The 24,864-nt window shown below is 41.7% G+C and overlaps 2 protein-coding genes across 5 annotated transcripts; one reads left to right on the forward strand and one right to left on the reverse strand.

Moving 5' to 3' along the window:
• The first annotated feature begins 1,465 nt into the window (after positions 1–1,465).
• On the forward strand, positions 1,466–6,258 carry srsf9 (serine and arginine rich splicing factor 9). 4 transcript variants are annotated; one of them, XM_050052430.1, is made up of 5 exons: positions 1,466–1,614; positions 3,365–3,541; positions 3,729–3,916; positions 4,968–5,140; positions 5,356–6,258. In XM_050052430.1, the coding sequence occupies exons 2-5, from the start codon at positions 3,384–3,386 to the stop codon at positions 5,581–5,583; spliced, it is 747 nt and encodes a 248-aa protein (XP_049908387.1). In that variant the 5' UTR covers positions 1,466–1,614; positions 3,365–3,383; the 3' UTR covers positions 5,584–6,258. The 4 variants fall into 4 exon arrangements, with proteins under 4 accessions (XP_049908387.1, XP_049908388.1, XP_049908386.1 ...); XM_050052431.1 differs by having other exon boundaries at positions 1,478–1,614; positions 3,362–3,541; XM_050052429.1 differs by having other exon boundaries at positions 1,480–1,614; positions 3,069–3,541.
• A 1,430-nt stretch (positions 6,259–7,688) lies between these two features.
• On the reverse strand, positions 7,689–22,601 carry sgsm1b (small G protein signaling modulator 1b). The gene is made up of 24 exons (XM_050053694.1): positions 22,043–22,601; positions 19,793–19,868; positions 18,786–18,948; positions 18,418–18,570; positions 18,036–18,103; positions 17,462–17,604; positions 17,237–17,368; positions 16,944–17,068; positions 16,792–16,859; positions 16,547–16,710; positions 16,317–16,446; positions 15,764–15,890; positions 15,615–15,679; positions 15,368–15,513; positions 14,402–14,530; positions 14,132–14,305; positions 13,898–13,969; positions 11,935–13,185; positions 11,730–11,854; positions 11,570–11,652; positions 11,351–11,460; positions 11,162–11,258; positions 10,870–11,037; positions 7,689–10,062 (listed from the first exon to the last, which is right to left on the reverse strand). Exons 1-24 carry the CDS (start codon positions 22,103–22,105, stop codon positions 9,974–9,976), a joined length of 3,921 nt encoding a protein of 1,306 aa, XP_049909651.1. The 5' UTR covers positions 22,106–22,601; the 3' UTR covers positions 7,689–9,973.
• Between the last annotated feature and the right edge of the window lie 2,263 nt (positions 22,602–24,864).

Consider the following 24,864-nt stretch of genomic DNA (forward strand, 5'->3'; position numbering starts at 1 on the left):
AGTCATCTAGAGGGCCAGTTTAGCTCCTTTGGTGGGCCTTGGTCCGTATGTTTGACACCCCTGGTCTAGTGGCTTTAATACAAGGCCATAATACAGTTGACGCCTCAAAGCCCCTTACAAACCACAGCAAGATTTCAGTTTAATTTCTGACTTCATGCTCCTTTTCTTCCATTAGCTGTCTTCACAAATTTAATTTTAGTTTAATATAAAATACATACATATTTCCCCATAAATAGCAGGGTTGGTTGGTCTACTTATTCCACACTGACTGCCTGACAGTAAGCAATCAAGGAAAGAAGAACTGTAGCTTGTTCTAGCACTTAAAGCTGTATAATGTTTATACTAATTGAAATATTCAGACCCACAATTTCATGTTTTTATGGCTGCACCATACCATCAAATAACAATATTCTACATGTTTTGAGCATGACTTAATCCAGTGGTTCTCTGGGGGTCCTCAAAAAAAGTGAGAGTGACAATGCTGATCATAGGTTACACTTCCTCCATGGTTATCTCCTCAACTGTAGTTCCAGTATCTATCTATCTATCTATCTATCTATCTATCTATCTATCTATCTATCTAAGATCATAGGTTATGGAGAAGGTACAAGGAGTGAATGGCAGGGTGAGAAAGAAAAATTACACCCTAAGCATGAAAAGTTTTGTCTCCCTGACTGAACTTTTGCAAGTAATAATTCAATAATTTTTCATGTTTTGCTGTGCTTGTTTATGAAAAATTATCAGTGTAATGATTACAGAACAATCTAGTTTTTACGAGCTATTGCCTTTATTAATATTGTGTTTCTTGATGAAATTAGCCAGTTCCCATGTGTTTCCTTATTAGAGCACATCTAATTGTCATAGAATGGCAGTGGCTTGAAGAAAGTATTATGTAATTGGTTGTGTAACAGCCCACCCGGAGACCTCATCCATGAAACTTTGAGAGAACCAACCACAACAGGATGGAGCCAACACAGAGGCGAAGTGAAAACTAAAGGGCCTTGGGATAGAAAATGTGAGAATGTGCAAGTAACAATTAAAAAACAACACGGGGCATCATGTGATTCAAGTGGAGATGGAGCATCTGATGACTGATTGGAGTCCTGGGGCTACATTGGTAGACAGGGACAGAGCCACTAGCGATACACCACAGAGGCAAATGTGACTTCAGTGTTATGTTTAGTTTTTCTGTTTTTTCTTTACCAGATTGAGTTGCTGTGGGCATTGTGGTGTGTGATTAGTATGCTTTAGCTGCTCTGGTGGCTCAGGAAAGGGAGCAGGGTAGCTTACAACATGCTAAATATTTTCTAGTGTATTTTTGGTTTGTTTTCTTACAATTTACAACTGTTTTGGATACAAATAAGTATTAAACCTAGCCTACTTGACTGTTGTATTATAGGGGTGAAATATGCCTAGGCCAGTAACATGTTCCCCTTCTTTCCGGCGGGTGGCAGCATTGCAGTAACCCTTACTACAGTCTGCCGGAAATGTGGAGTCGAAGAAGAAGAAGAGACAGAGCGCTAGCTAATGTTGCTAACTAACACGGAAGCAGCACAGCGTGCGAACTGCTAGCATTAAATCGACTAAAGAAGGTGCCCTTGCTTTTTTTGAAAGGTAAACGCACCTTTGGCATTTTAAGTGTTGTTTACTTCACGTATTTAATGTGTATTGTCCAAAATTTGTATTCCAGTGTGACAAATACCGTAGCATTTTAGCCGAGCAGACGCTCGTTAGCTCGGCTAGCTGACCTTACCTTATCAACAAAGAGACTGATATGGTATCGTAATTACTGGACTATAACACGTCTTAAGTTGGCGTCAACTGTCAAGTTACAAGTGTCAAAATAAAGAGTTCAGTTTAAGTGTTTTCTGTTGCCTGGTCGCTCACTAAGGATGCAACGTTACATTGAATATAGTGCTTGTAACCTGTAAGCAACCTAATCGAGTATAACCGACGCTAGCTAAAGTTAGCTAGCAGCTACGGGCTAGTTTAGCCATCGCGCAACGCAGGTTTAGACCAGGGCAAACAGGTTAAAGCCTGGCAGCCACCTTCGTTAACTGCCTTATAACTACTGTTATTTTTTTGTGTTGACCAGATGCTCCCTATATATAAGCTAACGTTATTGTTAAATCCAATATTCAGCCTATCAACCGCGGTGTTCAGCTGGCAGGCAGCTAATGATAACAGGTTTGATCGGTTCACCAACTGTTGTTACGTTACGCGAGTTTCAAGGCACCGGAAACGTAAGTAAGTCCAGACCAATGTTATTTTAACGTTATAACGTACCGTAGACTATTACATCTTTGATGATATACAATTTATACTTATACAAGGGAAATATTTTTGAATATCTGACATGCCATTACGCGTTCACCACCATTTACGTTATTATTAATAATTAGCCCGCTGTCCGCCATGATCTTATATTGCCCTGAAAAATAAAAACACCTGCAAGTTATATTGCAATTCCATAAATCCGTCTGAGTTTTTTTTATATATGTATATATATATATATATATATTTGTTGTAATTAATATTATACGTTGTCGAGGACGTTATCAGATTCAGATGTGTGCTGAACTATGACAATATGTAAAGCTATGGTTTGGTGTTGCATTGCATTGTACATTTTGTAAATGACGTGTACAAGATATTAAAACAAAAATGCAACACATTCAGGTAATGGCACTGACACTACAACACTGCAATGCTAAATAACAGTAGAGTACCATAACAAATGCAGATCACACAGGGTTAATGAGTATGTAAACAACGTGAATCATTTTCTAGGTCTTTACAATCATTAAATCTTAACTGCCAACCTATGGGAGTTATGAGTACCATCAGAAAATATGTTATTTTTCCTTTAATTCATCACTCATCCATACATATTGAGGTACACACACACACAGACCGGAGGAAGTAGTGTTTATTTAAGCAGGTGTAAGTTTGTTACTCAAGAGTTACTTTGCCAGTAGATTTTCTCCACATGGTGCATACTTTCTAGCTGTATAATCCTGTAACCGTTCATTAAGGTTGTTGGACATTCATGACCCTGTGTTTTAAAGCTTTCAGGCTTGGATCCGAGGGCCTGTACCATTTGTCTTGAACTCATCATTTGCTACTTTCATGGCCACATCCCTGGTCTAGATTTTTATTTTTGTCTAAATTAAGGAATTGGAAGCGGATGGACTAAGTTTCGGATTGGAACTAGGATTAGGATAAGGACCACTTCCACAGCTATTTGTGAAAGCAAGAAGTGATCTTAAGGGAGAAGAAGGACTTGGAGCTCACTGTTCAATTAACAGCCTGTAGTAGTGCAAACAGACTAACGTCCGCAGGTGCCCCCATTCTGTGTCAGCAGTGCAACTCACTCAATCATCATGTCGGACGGCCGGATCTATGTGGGGAATCTTCCTGTGGATGTCCAGGAGAGAGACATTGAGGATCTCTTCTACAAATATGGAAAAATCCGTGACATTGAATTGAAGAATAATAGAGGCACTATCCCTTTTGCCTTCGTCCGATTTGAAGACCCACGGTGAGTTTTAGGGATGGTCTTTGGCAAGTCGAATCTCATTCCCCATGTTGGATACCTTAAGTTTTATGGTATAATATCGTCTCCAGTGACTGGCAGCAGGAAATGGATGGAGACGGCATTTCCAGCTCTATGTCCGCTAGTGAAACAAGCGTACTTTGGTAAGGGGTTCTTTGCTCTCTTCTCTTAGGGATGCAGACGATGCCGTCTATGGAAGGAATGGATATGGATATGGAGACTCCAAGCTGCGTGTGGAGTATCCTCGATCCTCTGGTGCTAAATTTGGTCCTATGGGAGGTGGTGGTGGAGGAGGAGGAGGACCTAGGGGAAGATTTGGACCCCCAACTCGAAGATCTGAATTCCGGGTCATAGTGTCTGGTAGGTCGACGTCATGAGTCATAGCCAGTTCATATTTCTCTCTCTCTCACGGCATCCTGGAGGTCAAAGGGAGTGGTAGGATGGTGGACGTAAGAGTCGTAGGCAGACATGTTTCTCTCTCATGGCGGATTGGAGGACAAGGGACTAGTAGAGGACGTCATGAGTCGTAGGCAGTTATCTTTCTCTCTCTCATGGCGGACTGGAGGACAAGGGACTAGTAGAGGACGTCATGAGTCGTAGGCAGTTATCTTTCTCTCTCTCATGGCGGACTGGAGGACAAAGGGACTAGTAGAGGACGTCATGAGTCGTAGGCAGATATGGTTCTCTCTCTCTCATGGCGGACTGGAGGACAAGGGGACTAGAAGGGGACGTCATGAGTCGTAGGCAGATATGGTTCTCTCTCTCTCATGGCGGACTGGAGGACAAGGGGACTAGTAGAGGACGTCATGAGTCGTAGGCAGATATGTTTCTCTCTCTCATGGCGGACTGGAGGTCAAGGGGACTAAGTGGATGAGGTCAAGTCAGCTCCTTATGTCTTGAAAACCAAAACAGTAAACTGAAAGTGCTCATGTTGGCTGCATAATCCCAAACATCAACTATAGTGACTGGTAGGTGTAATTTTGTCATTGTTTATAATTTTTTGTTGTATGCTACATTTATCTGGTGTTTATACAAGCATGCTTGTACAAGCTGTAGAAATTGAGTGCTTATGTAAGACCAACCCTTTTAAAGTCTTAAGGTACATAGTTGCCTGATTTGACTAGTAGTACTAGAGCAGATATCTGGAAGTACAACACTGTGGGGTTCTGGTTTAAAAATATTGAGATTCACTAAAAAAAATGACCCAATAAATTCAATTTGAGACTTTAAATTTCAGTTGCTGTTAGCTCATAGTTCATAAAAAATACCTTAAAAGTTGTTAGTAAAGGTTTTGTTTAATTCAAGGGGTTTAGGCTTTGGGCAAAAGATGAACCTGTCCCTGCAATGATTTGAAGTGATAAGTAATGTAACACCAAGACCTAAGATGACATTTGTCTTTTTCCTATTCCAGGGTTACCACCAACTGGGAGCTGGCAGGATCTGAAGGATCATATGCGCGAGGCAGGAGATGTTTGTTTTGCAGATGTGCAGCGTGATGGAGAGGGTGTGGTGGAGTTTCTCCGTAGAGAGGACATGGAGTACGCATTGCGCAGACTGGATCGGACTGAGTTCCGTTCACATCAAGTGAGTTCTTTTACATTCAATTGTCCAATTTTCCAAGTTTTTTTTTAATCCCCCCTCGGATGACAAAGGCATGACCCACCCTTCGTTGCTAACCAACATAGGCAACAAGTAGTAGCCAGTCGGAGAAAGAGTAGGGCTGGTCATGCCTTCACCATCGTAGGGGAAAAAATTGTCAATGGAGAAAAGAACAAATGTCCAACATTTTTCTTTTCTAGGGCGAGACTGCCTACATCCGTGTCTACGAGGAGAGGGGCACTCCCAACTGGAATCGGTCGCGTTCTCGCTCCAGATCCAGGGGTCGCTATTCACCTCCCTACCATAACAGAGGATCTCCCCCGCCACGCTACCAGTCACCTCCACGCCATGCTATGTCGCGCCATAGCCCACCCCCCAGGAGGCACCCTCCACAGCACCATAGCCCACCGCCACGTCATTACCGGTAAAAAGGCCAGCCATTTATAGAGGAATTGGGGGAAAATATTTTGTAATTCTACTTTTTATTTTATTTTTTTTAACCCCAGGCCTCCTCATAGGATATGTCATAATTTCTTGCTACAAACATTCCATGGTCATGATCACCTGAATACCCTGCTCCTCCCCACAGCCTTAAAGTCTTTTTTCTTTGTTCTGTAAACACCCATATGTGTTATGTGGAATCTAAAAACAATTTTTAGCGAGGTAACTATTTGATTATCATATAACATAATGGAGGTTTCTTTTATAAAGAAATCTGGGTTGTGAAGTCAAACCTCGACATGGTAATGTCTAATGTCCAAAACAAGTAACACGATGATGCAGCCATCAAGCTAAATGTCATACTGCTTCTTGCTTCTTGACAAGATTCTCCTTATTGTGTGTTGCATTTCTGTAGCTTTAAGTATGAAGTATTTGCCAATCTAAGAACCTGTGAAGCTGATCAGTATCCCACTCTGATTTGAAACGTAAGATTTATGAGCCTTTTTAAAGTAGTGACACGTTTACTGTGGGCCTCACCTGTCAGATTATTTTTTAATGTGTGAACCTCTGACCGAGGCGGCCTGTAGGTGGACTTTAATTTGTATGCGTCTCTAATGTTGTGTTTTGGGTTTTTTTCTTTACCAATAAAAAGCAAACTTTTACTGTCTGTTTCATTCCTTGACCTAAAACCTGGCACAACTAGTGGGCTGTAGATCAGGGCCTTATTAACAGCAGACATTTCGAATTATTAAGTGGGAAAAGCACAGAAGTTATTAGTAATTATTCAAGTACCCCAGTGAGCCAGGAGGGACGATAACAGGCCTGAAGCTGATAACCGTAATTGTCTACCCATAAAGAAATCTGCCTTAACAAAACACTGCACAAGTCAGGTCCTATGCTTGACAACTGGCCTTATGGGCTAGTTGTCCTGATGGTGGTGCCATAGCAACCATCTAATGTTTAAAACTTTGAAGATTAATAAGAAATATGTCGTACATGCTACGACTTTGCAACCTCCACCAAAATAGCCCCAATTGCTGTGAAAATGTTCAGATGGGAATTAGGTCCCATAAATCAGGAATTATGAAGTTCATCCCGGTTTTTCTCAAAAACTGTAAAACTATTTAAACCAATCCCCTCCTTTTTTGCTCAATTAACACCAACCTTTTTCACAGCGTCCTCAGCCTGCACTCCTCAAACAAACCAGCCAGATTTTTGAATGTCAAAAATTGAGTACAGCAAAATGCCGTAGTGTAGACAGTACTGTAAACGGCTGATTGCAAATCAGATCTCCCTAAATAAATCTCCAATTCTCATGAAAACAAATGACAATACTTAAATATCAATATATATCAATATCAGCCATTCTGTGGTTTCTCACATGTCAGGGAGCTGAACAGGATAATGACTTACTGTTGGGGGCAGAGGTTGAGACTTAAAGTCTTAGATCTACTCAGGTATTGTGCTGTGTGAATAAGAGACACATAGGTTATAGGTTTAATGATAATTTTGGTCCTTAAGAGTTCTCCTCCTTTTTCATCTTCTTCCTCTAAATGCCCGGCTGGTATGTTACCTGTGCAGTAAGCTGTCAAATATCCCACACTAATGGTCTGTGAACATACGGCACATCCTGAAATGTATCTTATACAATCTTAATGTCAGATGGGGTGTAGTGTGGTTGAAATACAACCCTCTTGCGTGACTTCACAAGAGCCTTTAAAAAGTTTCGTTCAGTTCAGCCAAATCGAATATCAAGCCATGAGATTCCCTCTTTGTGTTTTGCCAGACAATCTCTGAGCAGTGGAGGAAAGATAAAGTAGGATTCTTTTTGAAGCCTCACTTTAGCTTCAGCTGAACTTTGGAATGCATTTTTTTGTGCAGGATAAGGACTGAGTTTTTTGTCCTGCAGCTCCTCCAAATTACACAAGGAGAGGAGAGTGTTGTTTTAGATTGAACTGGGGGAAAAAGCTCTCCTAAAGTGAACACTACTAAGGATCTGGTCGTTCAAAGATGGCACAGGGGATGCATGGGATGCAAAATATAATATTTTTAATACACAAGAAATTAATTATACCAGGTGACAATTTGAGAAGACAGAAAAAAAAAATAAAAATATATTTATTTCCAATGGCATACTTCTTTCTCTTCATTATAATCAGATAAAGCCCATATACAGACATTGTATTGCATTTAATAAATATGTTCTAGCTTAGTTATACAATTAGTCCATTTCTTTTCAACACATTGTTTACAATAAATCTTCTGACAACAAACACAGCAATACAGAAACAGCAATACTCAGGCATGTTTTAGAAGATCATATGGAGACACGTTAGCAGTGATATCAAAACACTGGTATTTTAGCCACAGTGAACCCAACATGAGTGTGTTTTGGCTATTTTGCAACCGTGAGTGGCACCAATAAATCATATTTTCTGACATGCTGGTATCTAGCCATGTACATAGTTTTGTATTTATGTGTCGAGACCTGATGGAACAGATCAGATTCACAGGCCCTTTTAAACCTTATTAGACCAATTTAAGCTATTGACGTCAGGGTCTCCGGGACATTGTTTCTGTAAGGAAACACTGACGTTAAATGTTCATTTTCAGCTGAACAAATGAAATTGGATTAGCAGCAGAAGATTAAGTAGTGTAAACATACACACATAAAACCAAAAGTATCTGAATGGCTACATACCACGGACTGGCTACCCTTATATGACCCTTTAAATGTAATAACCTGACCCTCTGGTACTTGCTAGATTGTGAAAACCTCATGAGGGCTTCGAAAAATCATATTTAAAAGTAGCTGAAGTTCTGAAAGTCTAAGCAGTACTGTGTGTACAGCACAATGAACAAACTCTTGTGTGAGGAGGTGTGCAGTCTGGCCAAAAAGAGAGCTCTCCAAGGAACTGGAGGGCAGCAGATAAAATTCAGCAGGCTGAGCAAAAGTTAACTGCTCTTTGAATGAATAAATGAAGGAAGGAGGTGAGCCCATCAAGGTGGAAGGTGCCATCTGGTTCAAACTAGCTTTACAGGAGACAAAATGCAGCAGAGGAAAAGTGTCGAAGCTAATCTGACACTGGCTCAAGCCTTGAATGAGAGGTCCAGAGTACAGGTATGAACACGGGGATCTTGAGGTAATAATGAAGAAAATTGCATGTTTACCCCAAAAAATATCAACAATTCTTATAAGGCTTGTTGCCAAAAGTTTGGGCATATAACAAAAATGAACTAGAGCGTGTTGAAGACAAGGCAGCCAAGATTGGCAGGGCAAAAGAGACACAGAAAACCAAGGAACTGATCTTAAGATGAAAGTGAAAAAGAGAAGTGTAAAGGAAGCATGCTGCCTTCACTGCACACTCCATTAGAATTTACCACAGCAGCTATCATGGCGCTGCAAGAAAGCAGAATCTGTTAGCACTGTACTGTCTTGATGATGCTGAATACTTCAGCCTGAGCAGCATTGTGTCATGTAAGGTGAGAAGAGAGTTTGAACCAGTGTGCACGGAAATAAAAGCGAATCAATGCATAGAGGAGGTCTGAGATAAAAGGAGCACAGAGTATGACAGCTTGATACCAGAGGGCAGTACTGTATATGGAGACTGTGTGCAGTCATGCAGGACTGCACAGAGTTCCCAGGTTCGGTCCGGATATCCTGCAAGCTTTTGTGCATCAGAGGCAAACACGAGACGAGGACCATCGAGCCTCAGAGAAGCCAGCGAGTGGTCCTCAGAATGGCTGTTGAGAAGCAAACCACACATGCTACGTGGACACAACCTCCTCTAAAGTACCTCTCACAAAACCAAATCATCTAACAATGCCAGATATCATTACTGAAAATATATTCAAGTGCATTACAAGATGTTTCATCATGGTAGCTACAATTTCAGCAAAATAAATACAACGTAATAATCATAATAATACTGAAAACATATTCAAGTGTATCACGAGATGTGTGGCGGGTGTAACTGAACAAAATCAACCTCGCAGAAGAACAATACGGTGAAGGAATTTGGTTGCTGTATCCCTGAAAAAATAGCTCAATTTAAGGCAAAATAAATAACATCCTGAAGCAGTTTCAGCAAGGGTACATTCACTGGGTGAACAATAACACTTCAAAAAATAAATTTACTGGCAATATTTGCATCTCCTGAATATAGAGAGGAGAAACTGGAAAGTTGTTATACAACTATCTTATGTAATGATGGCCAGTTTTAATGACCAGTTGTCTTTTCAGCACATACCAATCGCTGCATTTCATTAAACACTGATTCCCATTCCTCTTGAATACATGACTATTAAGTGGTTGTGCCAGTATTTTTGAAACAATTCAGCACAAAGAAACATGGGAGCAGCAGCAGGTCAGCAGCATCACTTGTTTTCTATGAGCGTCTGCACTTTGTTGACCAGGTCTCGAGCCATCATCAGGACCTGGGGGACGTTGTGTCGCTCTGCCATTTCTGAGGAGAGAGTTTGAAAGTCATTAACTTACAAGAGGCAAATTGTTTAGCAATGCTGATGATATTTAATAGTATATTTTGTGTTAAAGGTACAGTGTGTAGGATTTAGTGTAGTCTTGCAGGGAGGATTGCAGATTGCAACCAGCTGAAACTTCACCCATGTGCCAAGCCTGGACACCTGGTTGGGATTCCTCCAGTGTTCATTGTTCAGGAGGTTTTTACCGCGAGCCGAATTATCCGCAGAGGTCCCTTCTTCAAAACAAATGGACAGGGGATTGACACCAGTGAAAACACTGAATAAAGCAGTTTCACGTTACAAATCAGTGTTTCTCCAATGCTTTTCGGCTGCTAGCTTTTTAGCTGCAAGCCCTGCGTTTTTCTGGAGCTCTTTGGTTGGTTGCGGAGGGCCTGCTAACTACGGTGGCAGACGCAAAATTGCAAATTTAGAGCCAGTGTTTGGTTTGTCCATTCTAGGCTACTGTAGAAACACAGTGGTGCAACATGGCAGACTCTGTGGATGAGGACATGCTCCCTATGTAGATATACACAGCTCATTCTAAGGTCACAAAAACACATCAATTCTTATTTTCGGGTGATTATACACTAAAGAAAACATATTTATTATATTACATTCTATTTCTGCCGATATATATCCCCCTAAACCCTACACACTGGACCTTTAAGACTGAGTGAGTGAGTTTTACTTTTAAAGTATCCTACATTATCAAAGCTGAAATTGCCAGTTGGCAATCGGCAAAACAGTTTGCACTGTATTGTAGCATTAATACTTCTCTTGTCTCATCTTACCATTAAAGAACTTTATGATGTCTGTGAAGTCCATGTTATTTTCTAGGATGATGTCCCTGTACATCTCCACAAGTGCCAGAGCAATGAAGAGCACAAAGTGCTCAGAGGAGGTGTACTTGGCTGCCCAGATTGTTTCCCACACGGAGAACACATCATCATACACCATTTCTGTGGGGAAAAAAAGAAGAAGAAGAATTTATATTATAGTAACTATCACATTATGTAAAATGCTCAGATCTCTTCAATGGCCAATTCAGGCAAAATCATGATGCCTCCGTTTGCTTCCCATCACCTCTTTTGAAGTCAAGTAGAAACCAGCGATAACAGAAGTAGAAGTGAGTGTAGTCTCCATTCTGCTGCATCAGTTCAAACAGCTCAGAGTCCAGGATCTATCCGTGTAACAACAAAATTTTACCATTACACTATAGCTTTTTTGCACATGCATGCATGCACATGTATTGCTGTGCACATATGTACATACCTGGATCAGAGAACGCATATTGGCGAAGTGAGAGTCCATGGCACCTCCATGAGGAAAATTCTGGTTCATCCTCTTCATCAGTTCAGTGAAGCAGCTGAATGCCATAACCTCTGGGAAGCACACACACATTTAAAAACTAATTTAGCCATTTATATACACTTTTACATGCATTACAGCAAAGTGTACACTGATGGAGTTTGCAGTAAAACAGTCACTGACCATCGTCCAGAATAACCAGCAGGGGAGCCAGCAAATCACACATGCCCTGGACGTAACCTGTATCCAGATGCTGCCACACGTAACTGCAGAGATAACCTTTTTTTTTAATTCACTTGGGTTAGACAAACATTAGAGATATTTGCCATGGGGACACATTTACCTGCACATGATGTTACGCAGCTTCTCCAGGTTCTCAGGAGTGAAGTACCAATACGCTCTGTCACAACGTCTGACGTCTTTGTCGATGCGATGCAAATTAATCAAATACATGTCCAGTGTTTCTTGCTACAAAAATATAATTAAGTGTTAATGCGTGCTCATGATGAAAAGAAGAAGTATGTCTGTATGTTATGTGTAATGCTTACAGAATAGGTTTGTTCTTCTGAGGATTCATCATGCTTGGTGCCTCCCACCTCTGCAGACTCAGGTTCAGTGAGCACATTTTCCATCTCAGGCTCCTCTTCAGAAAGGCCCAGGTCGGTGCCCTCAGGACTGGTGTTACAGGCTGTGTCCAGATGGTGATCTGGGGCGAGGTCCTCTGAAGCCATTTTCTGTCGTTGCGCAAGGGAGACAGGAGGTGCAGCAAGACACGCCAAAGGCCTGGCCTTGATATCCTCAGATGTCACGCACGTCCCTGCAGGAATGTCCTCCATTTCCAGGGCAGAAGGGGAGTCGTCTGAATCTGCTGTGTCCGGAGACTGCCGAGAGTGGGACGATAGAGAAAGGCTGCCCCTTGACGCCGACTGGAGAGCGTTCAGGACTTGTCTGACGGGTGAGTTTGAACCAGGTTTCTCAAATGGAATTTCTGCAGCTTTTTTGGTTTCAGCCAAGTCACACACTGCTGCTTCGGCATCCTTTCTTTCTGACTCTGTGGTGCAGGCCTTTGGAATTTGTGATGGGGTTTTTTCAGAAGTTGTTTCAGGTTTGTCAGAAATCTCCGACTTCTTTTCACTCTCTGGATTAGTGTCTTTTTCTGCTGCAGGCGGACATAATGGCTCCACTTCCAGACCTTTGCTCTTGTGCGCTTGAAATGTCAAGATCTGCCCGAGTGGAGGTGCTTGGAAATACTCATTATGAATCTCTCTTTCTAGCTTTAGAACATTAGTGCTCTCTGGAGCACTTCTTAAATTTGTATTTGTGTCTACTGCTTTTAAATCTGCAGATTGCTCATTTGCTGTGTCTTTTTCTTTTGCGTCAGGTTTTTCTTCAGGTTCAGATGTCTGTCTCGACTCACTGACTCTACAGTCCTTAACCACCTCACCCTCTGAGACTGTCTCCACCTTTGTCTCTGAAACCTCGTCCTTGGCTACTGGGTCCATTACATCCTCTCCATCTGGCTTTGATCCAGTTTTGTCTTTCTCATGTAAGACTTCTGATGCTTCCTCTGACTGCTCATTGGTTGCAGATCCAACAGCTGACTCTGTTACAAGAAGGCTGTTTTCTGACACTGTGCATTGATCTGACAGGTCTGGGGAGAACGGGCTGCAGGAGGGAAGTTGCGGGGCGTCTGCAGTGCCACTCGTGATGTCCTTCAATGGACTGCAGGGCTGCACTTCTCCTTCCTCAGCCCTGGGCTCAGTCTCAATCTGATCCACTGCCTCAACCGACCCAAATACCTGGTAACCAAAGGAAAGTGGTGAATGATTTCCAACATGACCCCTCAGGATGATTTGTAATCACACCTCTGACCTATTATATGGCGCCATCATCAGGTCAAAAATTTTGTCCAGTACTCACAGAGCCTAGCATGGCTGTAGACTCTCTTCTTTTTAATGTAAGAAACAACAAAACTCAAATTAGTCTTTATATGTTGTCTGCATCTACCTTACTATTTAACTTTCCCATTTAACTTCTTGACTCACAGCTCAGCTCATTTTGCCAGTGAACTATGAAATGTCAGATCTTGGCATGCCCTTGAAGGCACCGCTATTCTTTTAGTAATAATACAACTGTGAGAAAAAATAAAGCTGACATGAGTCATTTGATTTTAATGAGAGGCAGGAAACATTGTCAGTGATGAACCCAGGGTGTTTTGGGTCTTGTGTCCAAACAGCGCACTACACCATGGATCTGCCCTCTTGATCCACAGCCACCGTGAGGCTTTTTCTGCAGCCTCTCTCTCATGTTTCTGGTGGCTTTCCTCTCCTGCAACCCTCTGTTGACAAGGTGCCTCTGTGCCCGGTGCACAGATTGCCCTGGGACACTCCTGTAGCCCACCTTGACTGTCCCACAGCAGGTCCTCCAACCACTCTCTCTGCAGGCCTCTAGCTAACACTTACTTCATGGAAAATAAATGTTCTTGTGATGTTCATGCTCATGAGGAACTACCTGTGCACTGCTGCTGCTGGAGTCACTCTGCGAGGCGACATTCTGTGGATCTGAGCTGCTACTTAGAGACGACTGCAGTGGAGAGAAGCATCACAGAAGAGACAAAAACACAACTATCAGCCAGCTTGCTCAGAAATCTCCTCATAATACTATAAGCACTCCCCTTTCATGTTTTATCTGTTGTGATAATGGTTACATAATGCAGCACATTTAATGTCAAAAGGTCAAACTTGCATCTGTACTGATGGTGGAGTCCCGCTGCACCGGCCCTCTTTCCACACTGGCTCCAGACGAACATCTGGCGAGGGCCTCAGCGTGTTTCTCTCTCTCCCTCTGACGGACAATGGCCTCACAGCCCTGCCAGTCCTTCATGGTCTGCTCATACATGGTCCGTATCTTTTCGTCAATCTGAAACAGAAACCCTGTGTTAACAAAGATTGTAACACACCCCGTGGTGTATATCTCTACCTTATAGTACTACAGTCTGGCAGCACATAGAAATACCTCTTGCCGGCATTTTTCAGTCATGTTAAAGCCGTAGTGTCCCAACAGGAAGGGCCAGACCTCTTTACGTAGTGAGGGATCCACACCACCGAAATACACAAGCCTGTGTATCTCCTCTTCCTCATACGCCTGAACAAGATTAAGTCTGGTATTTATCAATGCACACTGAAATCACACACTACACCAAATAGATCAGTTTAAAGGGACAGTTCACCTCCAAATAAAAAATACATATATTTCCTCTTCCCTGTAGTGCTATTTATCAGACTAGATTGTTTTGGTCTGAGTAGCCGAGTGTTGGAGATATCAGCTGTAGAGATGTCTGCCTTCTTTGGTATATAATGGAACTAGATGGCACTCGGCTTGTGGTGCTCAAAGCACACAAAAAATGTCTCTTTCCAGAAATCCTGACCCAGTTACTCAAGACAATCTGCAGACCTTGTTGTGTATAGTTCCAACTGTACCACACACCACGCAGAGGGAAGTGTCTGTGGTTGCATGTGGTCGTGACAGCGCAAGATGTAAACATTAATGCCGTTCTTCTCGGCTTAGCTGTAATGTTAGCTAGCTCAATGGTGCTAGGTGAGGTAGCAGCAGACGCATGCGTCTTCTGTGCAGTGATATGGTCAGTAGAAGTAGTTTGGTAGAAAGAAAATAGTTCCTACATGAAACGAAACTGCTAACGGCAACGTCTGTGGATTAACTGGGTCATGACTTCTCGAAAGAGACATTGCTTTTGAGTTTTTCACATTTATTTTTTGGCCCTGTGACTACCACAAACTGTGTACCATTTAGTTTCACTATACTAGAGAGAAGGCAGACATCTCTACGGCCGATATCTCCAAAACTCAGCAACTACAGATAAGAGGAAAAGTATGTATTTTTGATTTTGGGTCCCTTTAATACCGTAGTGAATTAAAACCAAATAATATATCCTATGGCTTGGTGTTTCAGTGTGAAACTTACAGAGCTGTCCTTGAGGAATCGGCTCCAAACCTCCACAGAGAGGCCTCCTCGAGCATTACAGGGCACATCAGGGTCCACTATGGTGGTGTTGACCAGAGCAGAAAGGTGGGTACGGACTGTGGACAGATGACGGCAGTATGCAAGCCCTGGAGAGGATAGAAAAACATCATGACAAGAGCTATTGCTTCATCGGGAATGAAGTGATTACACAATGAATCAAAGTTAACCAACAGCTGTTTGTACTCACATCCATAGAAAGCACGGGAGATTATCTGGTACTTCATGGTGTCACAAAGGAGCTTTAAGGGAGCCCTGGTAGGAAAGGGAAAATGGCAAATTTAGTCCACTGGATTAATTCTGAATATATATTTGAGCCTGTCCCTAGGAAATACTTACCTTTCCTGATTACAGCCATTAGGCAGCGAGCCATCAGAGGAGCCATTCTGTGAGCAGGAGGAGCACGAGGACTTTCTAGGTGTTGGTTGCCACATGTTCACGCCCTGGTCCATCAGCTCCAGGGCCACTGCACAGCATAATAGCCCTTATCATTACCGTTGCTACTATCATCATTATCATTACCGGTAAATAAAACCAGATGAAATGCTCATAGATATGGACATAAAAGCGCATGCCTACAAATAAAATGAAAAACTTTTTTTTTTTTTAAATAGTGTGTCCGTATCAAGTCTCCTTATTGTCAATGGGACTATAATGTAAAATGGACACTTAGGCACTAAATAGGCAGGAAAAAGATACAAAATGTGGCAGTTTGAATTAGAGAGAAACTAATTAGAAAGTTGCACACTGAATATATGAGATGGGGAAACAGATTTATCTAAAGTGAAATTGTTAGAACTGTAGATGAGTAATGCAATCGTAGATGTAATCTCTGATGATGTTTTATTAGATTAGCTCAGGCAGGCAGAGCAGGAAGATTAAAGACACGTACTGAACTCCATCTGATTGCCAGGAAAGAGGATCCGAAACACATAATCGGTTGCTTCATCATCTTCCTTATCAGATACAGAGTCACATGAGCCGTGTGGACTCCTCTTTCGCAGTTTGGGGAAAACCTTTCCCTGTGAATGGAGAGAATTGTTACAACTGATCATAGCTGGAGGTAAAGAAATGTTGCATTAGTGCACAGTAGGTATATTATTATCCTATGTTCATGCTGACCTTTCCTCTCTGATTCCAGAGCGGTGGGTCCAGCTGTCCGTGAGGTAGCAGGCCGGTCTCCAGGCAGGTGAGAAACTGGAGTAGGTGGCCTCCTTTGGGGAAATGTAGAGGAGGTCTCTGGATCCCATCCTGGCTCACCAAAACTACTGTTCCACCACTGTTCACTGGAGAAATGCACAACACAATAAATAACTTTTAAAACTCCTACTTTGGGTGCTTAAAACATTAAAATGGGATTTCTGTACCTTGCTGATGACAGTGGAGATACACAATCTCCTCCAAACGAATTGTCATGGCATAATCCCAATAAACACTGGAAGACAGATGAGAGAATAGGAGCCATTGAGTCGGCTGTGCGAAAACAAGATTTGTTTTTATTAGGCTCTATCAGGCGAACCTTTTCTCAGAATCCAGCTCCCCCACATTGCCATTCATCAGCTGATTGGGCGTCCATTTCAGTGTCATGAGGTCTGCAGTCTGATGGAGAGAAAGGTAGCCTGGGATGGCCTCCATGTCGTCTCTCTGCAGACACAAGTCAGAGCTTTCAAATCACATGTTTACAATACTATTAAGATAAGTTGATTATAATATCAGTTGACAGATGCATCCAAGTTCCCCAGTAAGTAAACAAGCCTCTCTTGAAGGATTGTACTATTATTGTATTAAACTGAGAAAAAGATAAAAACGCACCGGCTGCACCAGGACATTGTTCTTTCCAAACAGAAGCGTGGCTCTGGAGTTTTGGTGCAGCGATTCAACATAGTCCCTCACCCACATGAGAGGGCGATCATCCATGCTACCACTGGACTGTCTCTTCTGGATCTAATACAGGTTAAGAAGACATCAGAAGCATTACACATAGTAGTTTATAGCTGATTATTTGATTAAAATTAATTAATTATTTCACTATCTAACCAGGGCAGGCCGTCTGGAGGGCGAATCCTGCCGACAGTGGCTGCTGTGGATGCGATGCCGCTGAACAAGCTCGTCAGCAGATGGGTCCGTCCAGAAGTGGTCTGCTGTCTTAACTTTGGTGTACTCCAAAGCACAAGGGCCCACTGTAAAACAAGGTTAATCTGTTTAAAGTAATTTAGATGTTTTTAAGTTATGAATAATATAAACTTAAAGGTCTAGTGTGCCAAGCGTTTAGGAGAACTACGATGGTCAACACGATAACTAAAAAAAAGATGAATGGCCCTGTCTAGAGCCAGTGTTAGCTTTGTCTGTTCTTGGCCATTTTGGGCCCCTGTGCTCTTTCCTTAATAGGCACCACCAACGGCTCATTCTAAAGTAATAAAAACACTACAGTTCTTATTTTCTGGTGATTTTAAACTAATCTAAACATAGTTATGAATATTATATACCATTTATGCCAATAGATGTCCCTAAATCCTACACACTGGACCTTTAAAGTTAGAACAGTAAGGCAAAAGAAAGGTAGGACTGTTTAAGTGTGGTCCATGTGTAGATAAGTGCGTTTTATAAATACCCAATAGAGATGCAAGAATTGGTCCATCCACCGGATCCATCAGCATGGCTTCTTTCTCATAGAAGGCACTGCAGAAAGCAATATTTAGAACATTAGGATTTGGAAATCATACCCAACTTCCTGTTTACATATAGCTGTAACCACATAATATGTTCTAGGGCTAGAACAATAAAATGTTTTGCGTGACCTTTAAAAGTAGAAAACTGTTAAAGCTGAGATTCTTAATAAAAAAAAGAGATAGACAAACCTGCAGCTGTTTCTGAGATCAGTTAGGGAATCATTATTTTGGAGAGAACTGCTTACGGCAAAATGATGGTAATAAATGGACGTAATCTTCTATAGCCAGTAGCTTATAATTGCATTGAATGATCTATAGCCATACCTGCTGTTCTCCACCAAGTAAAGGACAATCTTGTCCAGGAGCTTCTCCATCAGTGCAGTCCGGATCCACAGGTGTTTCAGTGCCTGAGGGGGGAGGTTGGCCAGCTTGGACTGCCGACTGCGGTCATTACTCAGTGAGGAGTTGTTCTGCTTGCTGAAAAACAGAAAAGGAAACTTGACATATGACATGTCTTCATTGGTCATCAGAATGAATCACATTTATAGGACAGGACAGGATGAGAAATTAGGATGCATTATGGCACATAAAAGTAGGACACAATTGACAGAGATATACGAGACAAGAAGAGAACGAATGCACGTAATGATTTTATGTCACTGGCCTCTCACAGGCTGAAGTTAACATCTCACCTGTTGTCGATGAGCTGTTCCAGTTCCTGGACCTTGTTGCAGAGTTCCTCAGCAGGCGAAAAGGTTTTTGCCGCCTTCATAAAGAGTGCTGCGACCTTGTTACTGCACAGCAGGCCTGCGATACGGCGCTTGAGCCCATGAAGCATGCAGGCCTCCACCACAGCTGCGCACACATACACGAACAAAGAGCATTAGTCAATATTTGATTTACTTCATTTTTTATTTCATTTCAATTTTATACACATTTTTGTTTCCCTAAGGTGGGGTCTTTTTATGTGCCCCTGAGTTTTGTCTTCATCTCATGAGGACACTATTATTTTCCCTTTGTGAAACCTTAGCCGTAATATATATTTATAAAGACAACTTAAAAGCAGGCACAGGTGCCACAAGTAGAAACAGACTGCCCAACACTGTCTTCCGTTGCTAGGATATGAGGGATGTGAATCACACATGTCTCACTCCTGGTTAGTATCAACACCTTTGAAGGGTGTGAGTCTACTTTAATACACATCCATCTATCCATCCACCTTCACTAAATATAAATAGACATACATAATAGCATTATGAAAAGAAATTTTTAGGACTTACATGCTTTAACAGACTGTAAGGGACCATATTGTGCTGTGAGAGTGAACTCGTAGGAGGTGATGGCTTGACACAAACTCATGTCAACCATCTGCTCTGCACATGTCATTGTTGTTGTAACAACTACTGTGACCTTTACTATCTAATACAGCATGTCCAGTGCTATAATTTTTGAAATTAGATACAAAAGGCTGAACTATTTTAGGCAAAAAAAAGGCATTTTCTAAGATGCACAAACAAAATGACTCTATCTCTCTTATTTACTTTGCCTAGTCTCTCCCTCTTTATACCCCCCTCCTGTGCAGCCTAATGTTCACCATTAAAGCTAATGGAAAAGGCCTTGAGCATGTCCGCTGAATTTTGGGAAACTCTGCTGGAGAAAGATGGCTCGGTGTGCAATGCAATCACAAAAAAGCATTTACCGCAGAAGGATATGATGTGGCTGCTGTCGGCATGCACAAATTTCCTCGTTACTGCCTCCTCCATGATTTGTTTCACCTAGGAGAGAAAGGTACACGGTGAGACAAGACCAAATCGGACTGACACAGTTGCATAAGGTGACAGGGAGTCAAAACGAGACGCACAGCAAGAGACAATGGGGCAATACGTTACAAGAGGTTGTGACGGGCAGTGAAGGAGTGGTACAGTCCCACAACACATTTAGGAGGATAGCATACAGAGCAAATTTCGAACCCCAGTTTTGGGGCCCTTCTGTGTGGACTTTCCCCGTCTAAGAGTGGGTTTTCTCTGAGTTCTCTTCCTCCCACAGTCCAAAGACATGCAGGTTAGGTTAACTGCTGACTTTAAATAGCCTGTAGGAGTGTATGTATGTGTCAGCACTGTGATAGTCAGACGACTTGTCCAGGGTGTACCCCGCCTCTCGCCCAGTGTCAGCTGAGGCTCCAGCACCCCCCCCACGACCCATACAGAGAATGAATGGACATGCATTAAGTCCTTTTGTCGGCTGTCTCATCTCATAACTTCAACTTGAGCATGGAGAGGAAAGCGCAGAAACCCTGAGATATCCCTCCAGTCTCAAATGTTTTTTACTTTTTCTAGATGTTGTGGAGTTCTTGTTCTTAAAAAAAAAACCTACCACTGATCATTGAAGAATGTCACAGGGCACTGCCAGGTGAGTACAAGTATTTCTTCTTGTGTGCTTTAAAGGGCACTCCTGCAATTTAGTACTGTACTTTCATAAAGTTGGAGAGCTTGTGACAAACAGATTTTTAAAAATGGCAGACATATCCTGACGTTTAGTCCCTTGAACACTGCATCATGCAAGATCCTCTCTGTCACACAAATGCATACATCTTAAAACCATGTTTGTAACATAGGCTTTCTTTTCTACATTTGTAGTCTCCCAGCCGAACCTGAGGTAACTTTATAAATGCCAGCTTTCTCAACTGACTTGTTGTCATTCAATGAACACAATTTTACATCATGTCGCTTGCTGCATCATTGTATTTACTGACGTTAACATATATACATTATTTGTAACTCATAACATTTTTGAAAAGGTCATCTCCTACAACCTAAAAATGTGTGTTGATAAGTGACATTGAACTGTAAAACTGACTGAATTTAATGTTAAGTTCTGTGCTGTATGTTGACAGAACAAGAGAAACATGTATTGCAACAGTCCTGTCATACATTAAGAGAATTTTCTGACCTTTAGAATCACAATATTGCAGACAAGATGGCTGTAGACCACAAAATTGTTTATGTCCCTGTTCTTCATATGAATAAAGAGCCTGAAAAGTCTGCTTTGTCAACCTGAGCTAAAAACGTACATACTGAAAGACCATAATTTTAGTTCTATGATGTGTTTAAAATCTATACATCACAGCTGAGCCCCTCCTTGCTGCAGGATCTAGCACCAGAGTCATGGATGTTTGAGAGGCAATGAGTCACAGGTGAGGGGGAGCACGGACACGATAAGACTGGAAGCACCGGTCTTTCTCAGCAATGAATAAAACATCCTGTTTTCTCTCCCTGGGGAGTCATGGAGTCACTGAGCAGTTTGGATGAGTGTGAGGGGTGCTCCCTGATATTTTCCATTAATATCCAAATGGCTCATTATTCAGTAATAAATCACCCCAGTCTGGATTGGATGTTTTTGCATTTAATTTAACACTGAAACATCAGTGAAACAGATGCCAAGGTCACACCTTTAAGTTCTAGATAATAAGATGGGAGGGATGTCAGTGATTTCTTCAGAGGGGGGGGTGGGGGGGACTGTTCCAGGATATGGAAAAAAAAACAGGCTTTGTATGGATATATACGAATGAATCTGTACAGAGCTTCTTGAATGTGTAGTTTTTTTCCTCCTGAAAAAAATCAGCATCATCACCACCATCATCTATATCATCATCGTCATCATCATCATCATCACTACCATCGTCACCATCATCTTGCGCCAGTCTAACCACAGTCAAAAACATATTATTTTACCGGCAGCCTAATTGCATCCGCTCTTATATATAATACAATAAATGCTCAGCTAGATGATAAACAGGCCTGTGGCGTAGTCGTGGCTCAGACCCGATGAACGGTGCCCCACACACACACACACACACACACACACACACACACACACACACTGTCCAAGCGTTCAGCGCCAGTAAACATAAACTGTGATGAGCGAGAGAGAAATAAAAAATGCAACCAACCTCTTTCTTCACATTGCGCAGCAGTTTCTGACGCGTCTCGGCCTCTGTCACGGGAGAAAACATTATGAATATGCAGATCAGACTGCCAGTGTGGGAAATAAAAACGATGACAGGGCTCACGACAGGAAAATAATAACCGCGGCTGTACCTCCCATCGCTCCGGGAAGGGTGTAGCGGCTGACACGCACGGTTATCTTGGAGGATGTCTTCTTGGATGCAATGAAGACAACAGTGGTATAAAGGCAGAGAGGCTCCGAGATGTGCGATGTGGTCTGTGTGACTGAATTAAACCTGTCTGTTACCTCTCAGGGAACCAACACCCCTTTAAAGCCACAGTAGCCTATACATTAAGCCGTGCAACGCCAACACCTACACACGTATCCTCCACTCCCTGGGCATATGCAAGGTTTGTTCACTGTGCCAAATGAGTCAGATACAGATATCAGATATTTTTATGAAAAGTTTCTCAGTCACATTATCCATGAAAATCTTCAGAGCCTGATTCACACATGTGATAATTACAGTTAATGAGCCCCAGGTCAAATTAATTAAGGTCTCATTAAGTTAATCATCACAATTATACCACAGAAAGTGAACAGGGACACTTTGATATGACACATTCATATGCAACCACCCCCAAAATATCAACATTCACTTTATTTTTTATTGTTAAACTGCATCTCATGGATGAGTCTACCACACACAGGTCCAGGGGCAGCAATGTGAGGGCCCCTGGACGCCTTCACCTGCAACATGTCACTCAAATTAATACATACCGACCAGGAAGAGTTTCAAAATTACCACAAAGACCAAAAAAAAAAAAAAAAAAAAAAAGATACAAAGGAACGACAAAGAGACAAAATAACTACTAAATCTGCAAAACAACCACAAGGAGACGCATAATGATCACATACAAATTTACTGCAAAGAGACACAAAACCATAAAAAGCTGCATATATATACAAAATGATGCAAAACAATACAATAACAGAGGCAAAACCACCACAAAGTCCATGTGTCTTGCTCCTGTGTAGGAGAGGAGGTGGGGCCTTTTGCATATATCTGTGCCCAGGGGCCCATTCATGCAGACACAGTATATTATCTCAATAGTAAGTTGTATAGTGTACATAGTGCAGTAATATGTAAACCATTTAATGTCTCTTACATTGTAAACCTTGTACAAGTTTGTCAATACTGTATTTCATTATGGCCATGCCAATAATGCATATGGTTGAGACCACAATAGTTGGGTTTTATTGAGACAGGATTTAAGTCTCTGTGGCTGTAGCTTGTGGCATTGTTGCACTTAATTGCATTAAATTGTGTTCATGTTACTTTGATGATGTTGTATCTATATATCTATATCTTGTCTGTCATGCTCATTGATGTGTTGCAACATGAACGACAATGGGTTTATACACCTTAATTAAAGCGATAGTAACCACTGCATTAAGAGTACAGAAAAAAACATGACTGTAGGCACATTTACATCATCTGAGCATTGGCTATATATTGTCCTCTCACCCGCCCATGCTCACGTCTTTCTCGGGTGTTAAACACAGTACATAAAAACCACACGCCTCAACTGTAGACAGCCCACTAATACAAGGGGAAACTCACAGATATAAAAGGAACAGATACATAACACACAGACGCTAATGCCAATTCTGGCACGTACATTTGTTGTTCTGCTCCGGGCTTCTTTCAGGGTTACACTGGGTCATCAGTGCCACATTACATTAAAAAAAAAGAACTGGATAAGAGGCAATGAGTATATATGATACTGATACTAGCCACAACCTGAAATTAAAGGAGGGAGAAGCCACATTCATTGTCTGCAGACACCAGACAATCTCATTTCCTCATCCCACTCACATAAACAACATGAATGAACGCACAGACTGCAGGAAGCACAATCTAAATTCCCCATCAGCAGTATGATGCAGTGAGTGAGCTCTGATGAACTGAATGGTGCAATTCACCGTGAACTAGCATTTGACATGAAGTGGGAGGCCGTGAAATCTCGCCGATATAGGATGCATTTTGAACATGCAGAGATATACTAAAAATGATCTGAATCCTTCAGGTCTGTATTGTCAGCAAAATGCCCTTTAATATCAAAGGAAAAATACTTATTATTCAGAATAGTCCATTTTAGCGTATTAAATTCTTATTATATATTAATATTAAGATAAAATAATCCATTCATTGTCCCACAGTGGGGGGATTTGCAGTGCTACAGCAGCAATAACAAAAGGCATCAGTATAAAAAGGAAAGCTGTAATACATAGCCTAAATAAACACTATAAGCTAAAAACAAACTGTTAAATTTACAGTTTAACTTTATTTCTTTAGGAGTTACAGTTACAGCTGAAAATGATGACAGAAATCAACAAGTTTGTAGATCAAATAAAAACATGGATGTAGCAGAGGACTTTTATTTTTGACAAAATTGAAGATATTTACACAATAAATTGATGCAAAAAAGGCAAAATTTGGTGCATAAAATTAGAAGAATGCAGGAAAATCAGTGTCTGATGTTTAATTTTTCAGGAGGGGACCTTAAACCCCCCCATTTCCATGCCCTTGAGTGACTGTACTCTCCAAAACTGGAGGAAAGGAGAGAACAGATGCTGATGAACATTGTAAATTATATTGTGCAGGCTGCCCAGACACAAGATTTTCCTCTTTATAACCTTTGAAACCTTTATGCTGCGAGTTCACTATACGAAGTTGCAAAGGATAGACATAAAAGGAAACAAGGAAGGAAGCGGACAAGGACGTAGACAAGGAGGCTGCGTGCGTGTTGGAATGGGACACTG

This window comes from Epinephelus moara, chromosome 9 (assembly GCF_006386435.1).
Source record: "Epinephelus moara isolate mb chromosome 9, YSFRI_EMoa_1.0, whole genome shotgun sequence".
Lineage (NCBI taxonomy): Eukaryota > Metazoa > Chordata > Actinopteri > Perciformes > Serranidae > Epinephelus > Epinephelus moara.

What these genes read in the sequence shown, in the direction of transcription:
- srsf9 (XM_050052430.1), top strand. Translation starts at nt 3,384, where the DNA reads ATGTCGGACGGCCGGATCTATGTGGGGAATCTTCCTGTGGATGTCCAG. An exon ending in GTCCGATTTGAAGACCCACG is followed by an intron (nt 3,542 to 3,728) that starts GTGAGTTTTAGG and finishes CTCTTCTCTTAG; the next exon opens with GGATGCAGACGATGCCGTCT. An exon ending in CTGAGTTCCGTTCACATCAA is followed by an intron (nt 5,141 to 5,355) that starts GTGAGTTCTTTT and finishes TTTCTTTTCTAG; the next exon opens with GGCGAGACTGCCTACATCCG.
- sgsm1b (XM_050053694.1), bottom strand. Translation starts at nt 22,105, where the DNA reads ATGTTTTCTCCCGTGACAGAGGCCGAGACGCGTCAGAAACTGCTGCGC. An exon ending in CCTCCAGACGGCCTGCCCTG is followed by an intron (nt 17,369 to 17,461) that starts GTTAGATAGTGA and finishes AACCTGTATTAG; the next exon opens with ATCCAGAAGAGACAGTCCAG. An exon ending in TCTGGAATCAGAGAGGAAAG is followed by an intron (nt 16,447 to 16,546) that starts GTCAGCATGAAC and finishes CTCCATTCACAG; the next exon opens with GGAAAGGTTTTCCCCAAACT.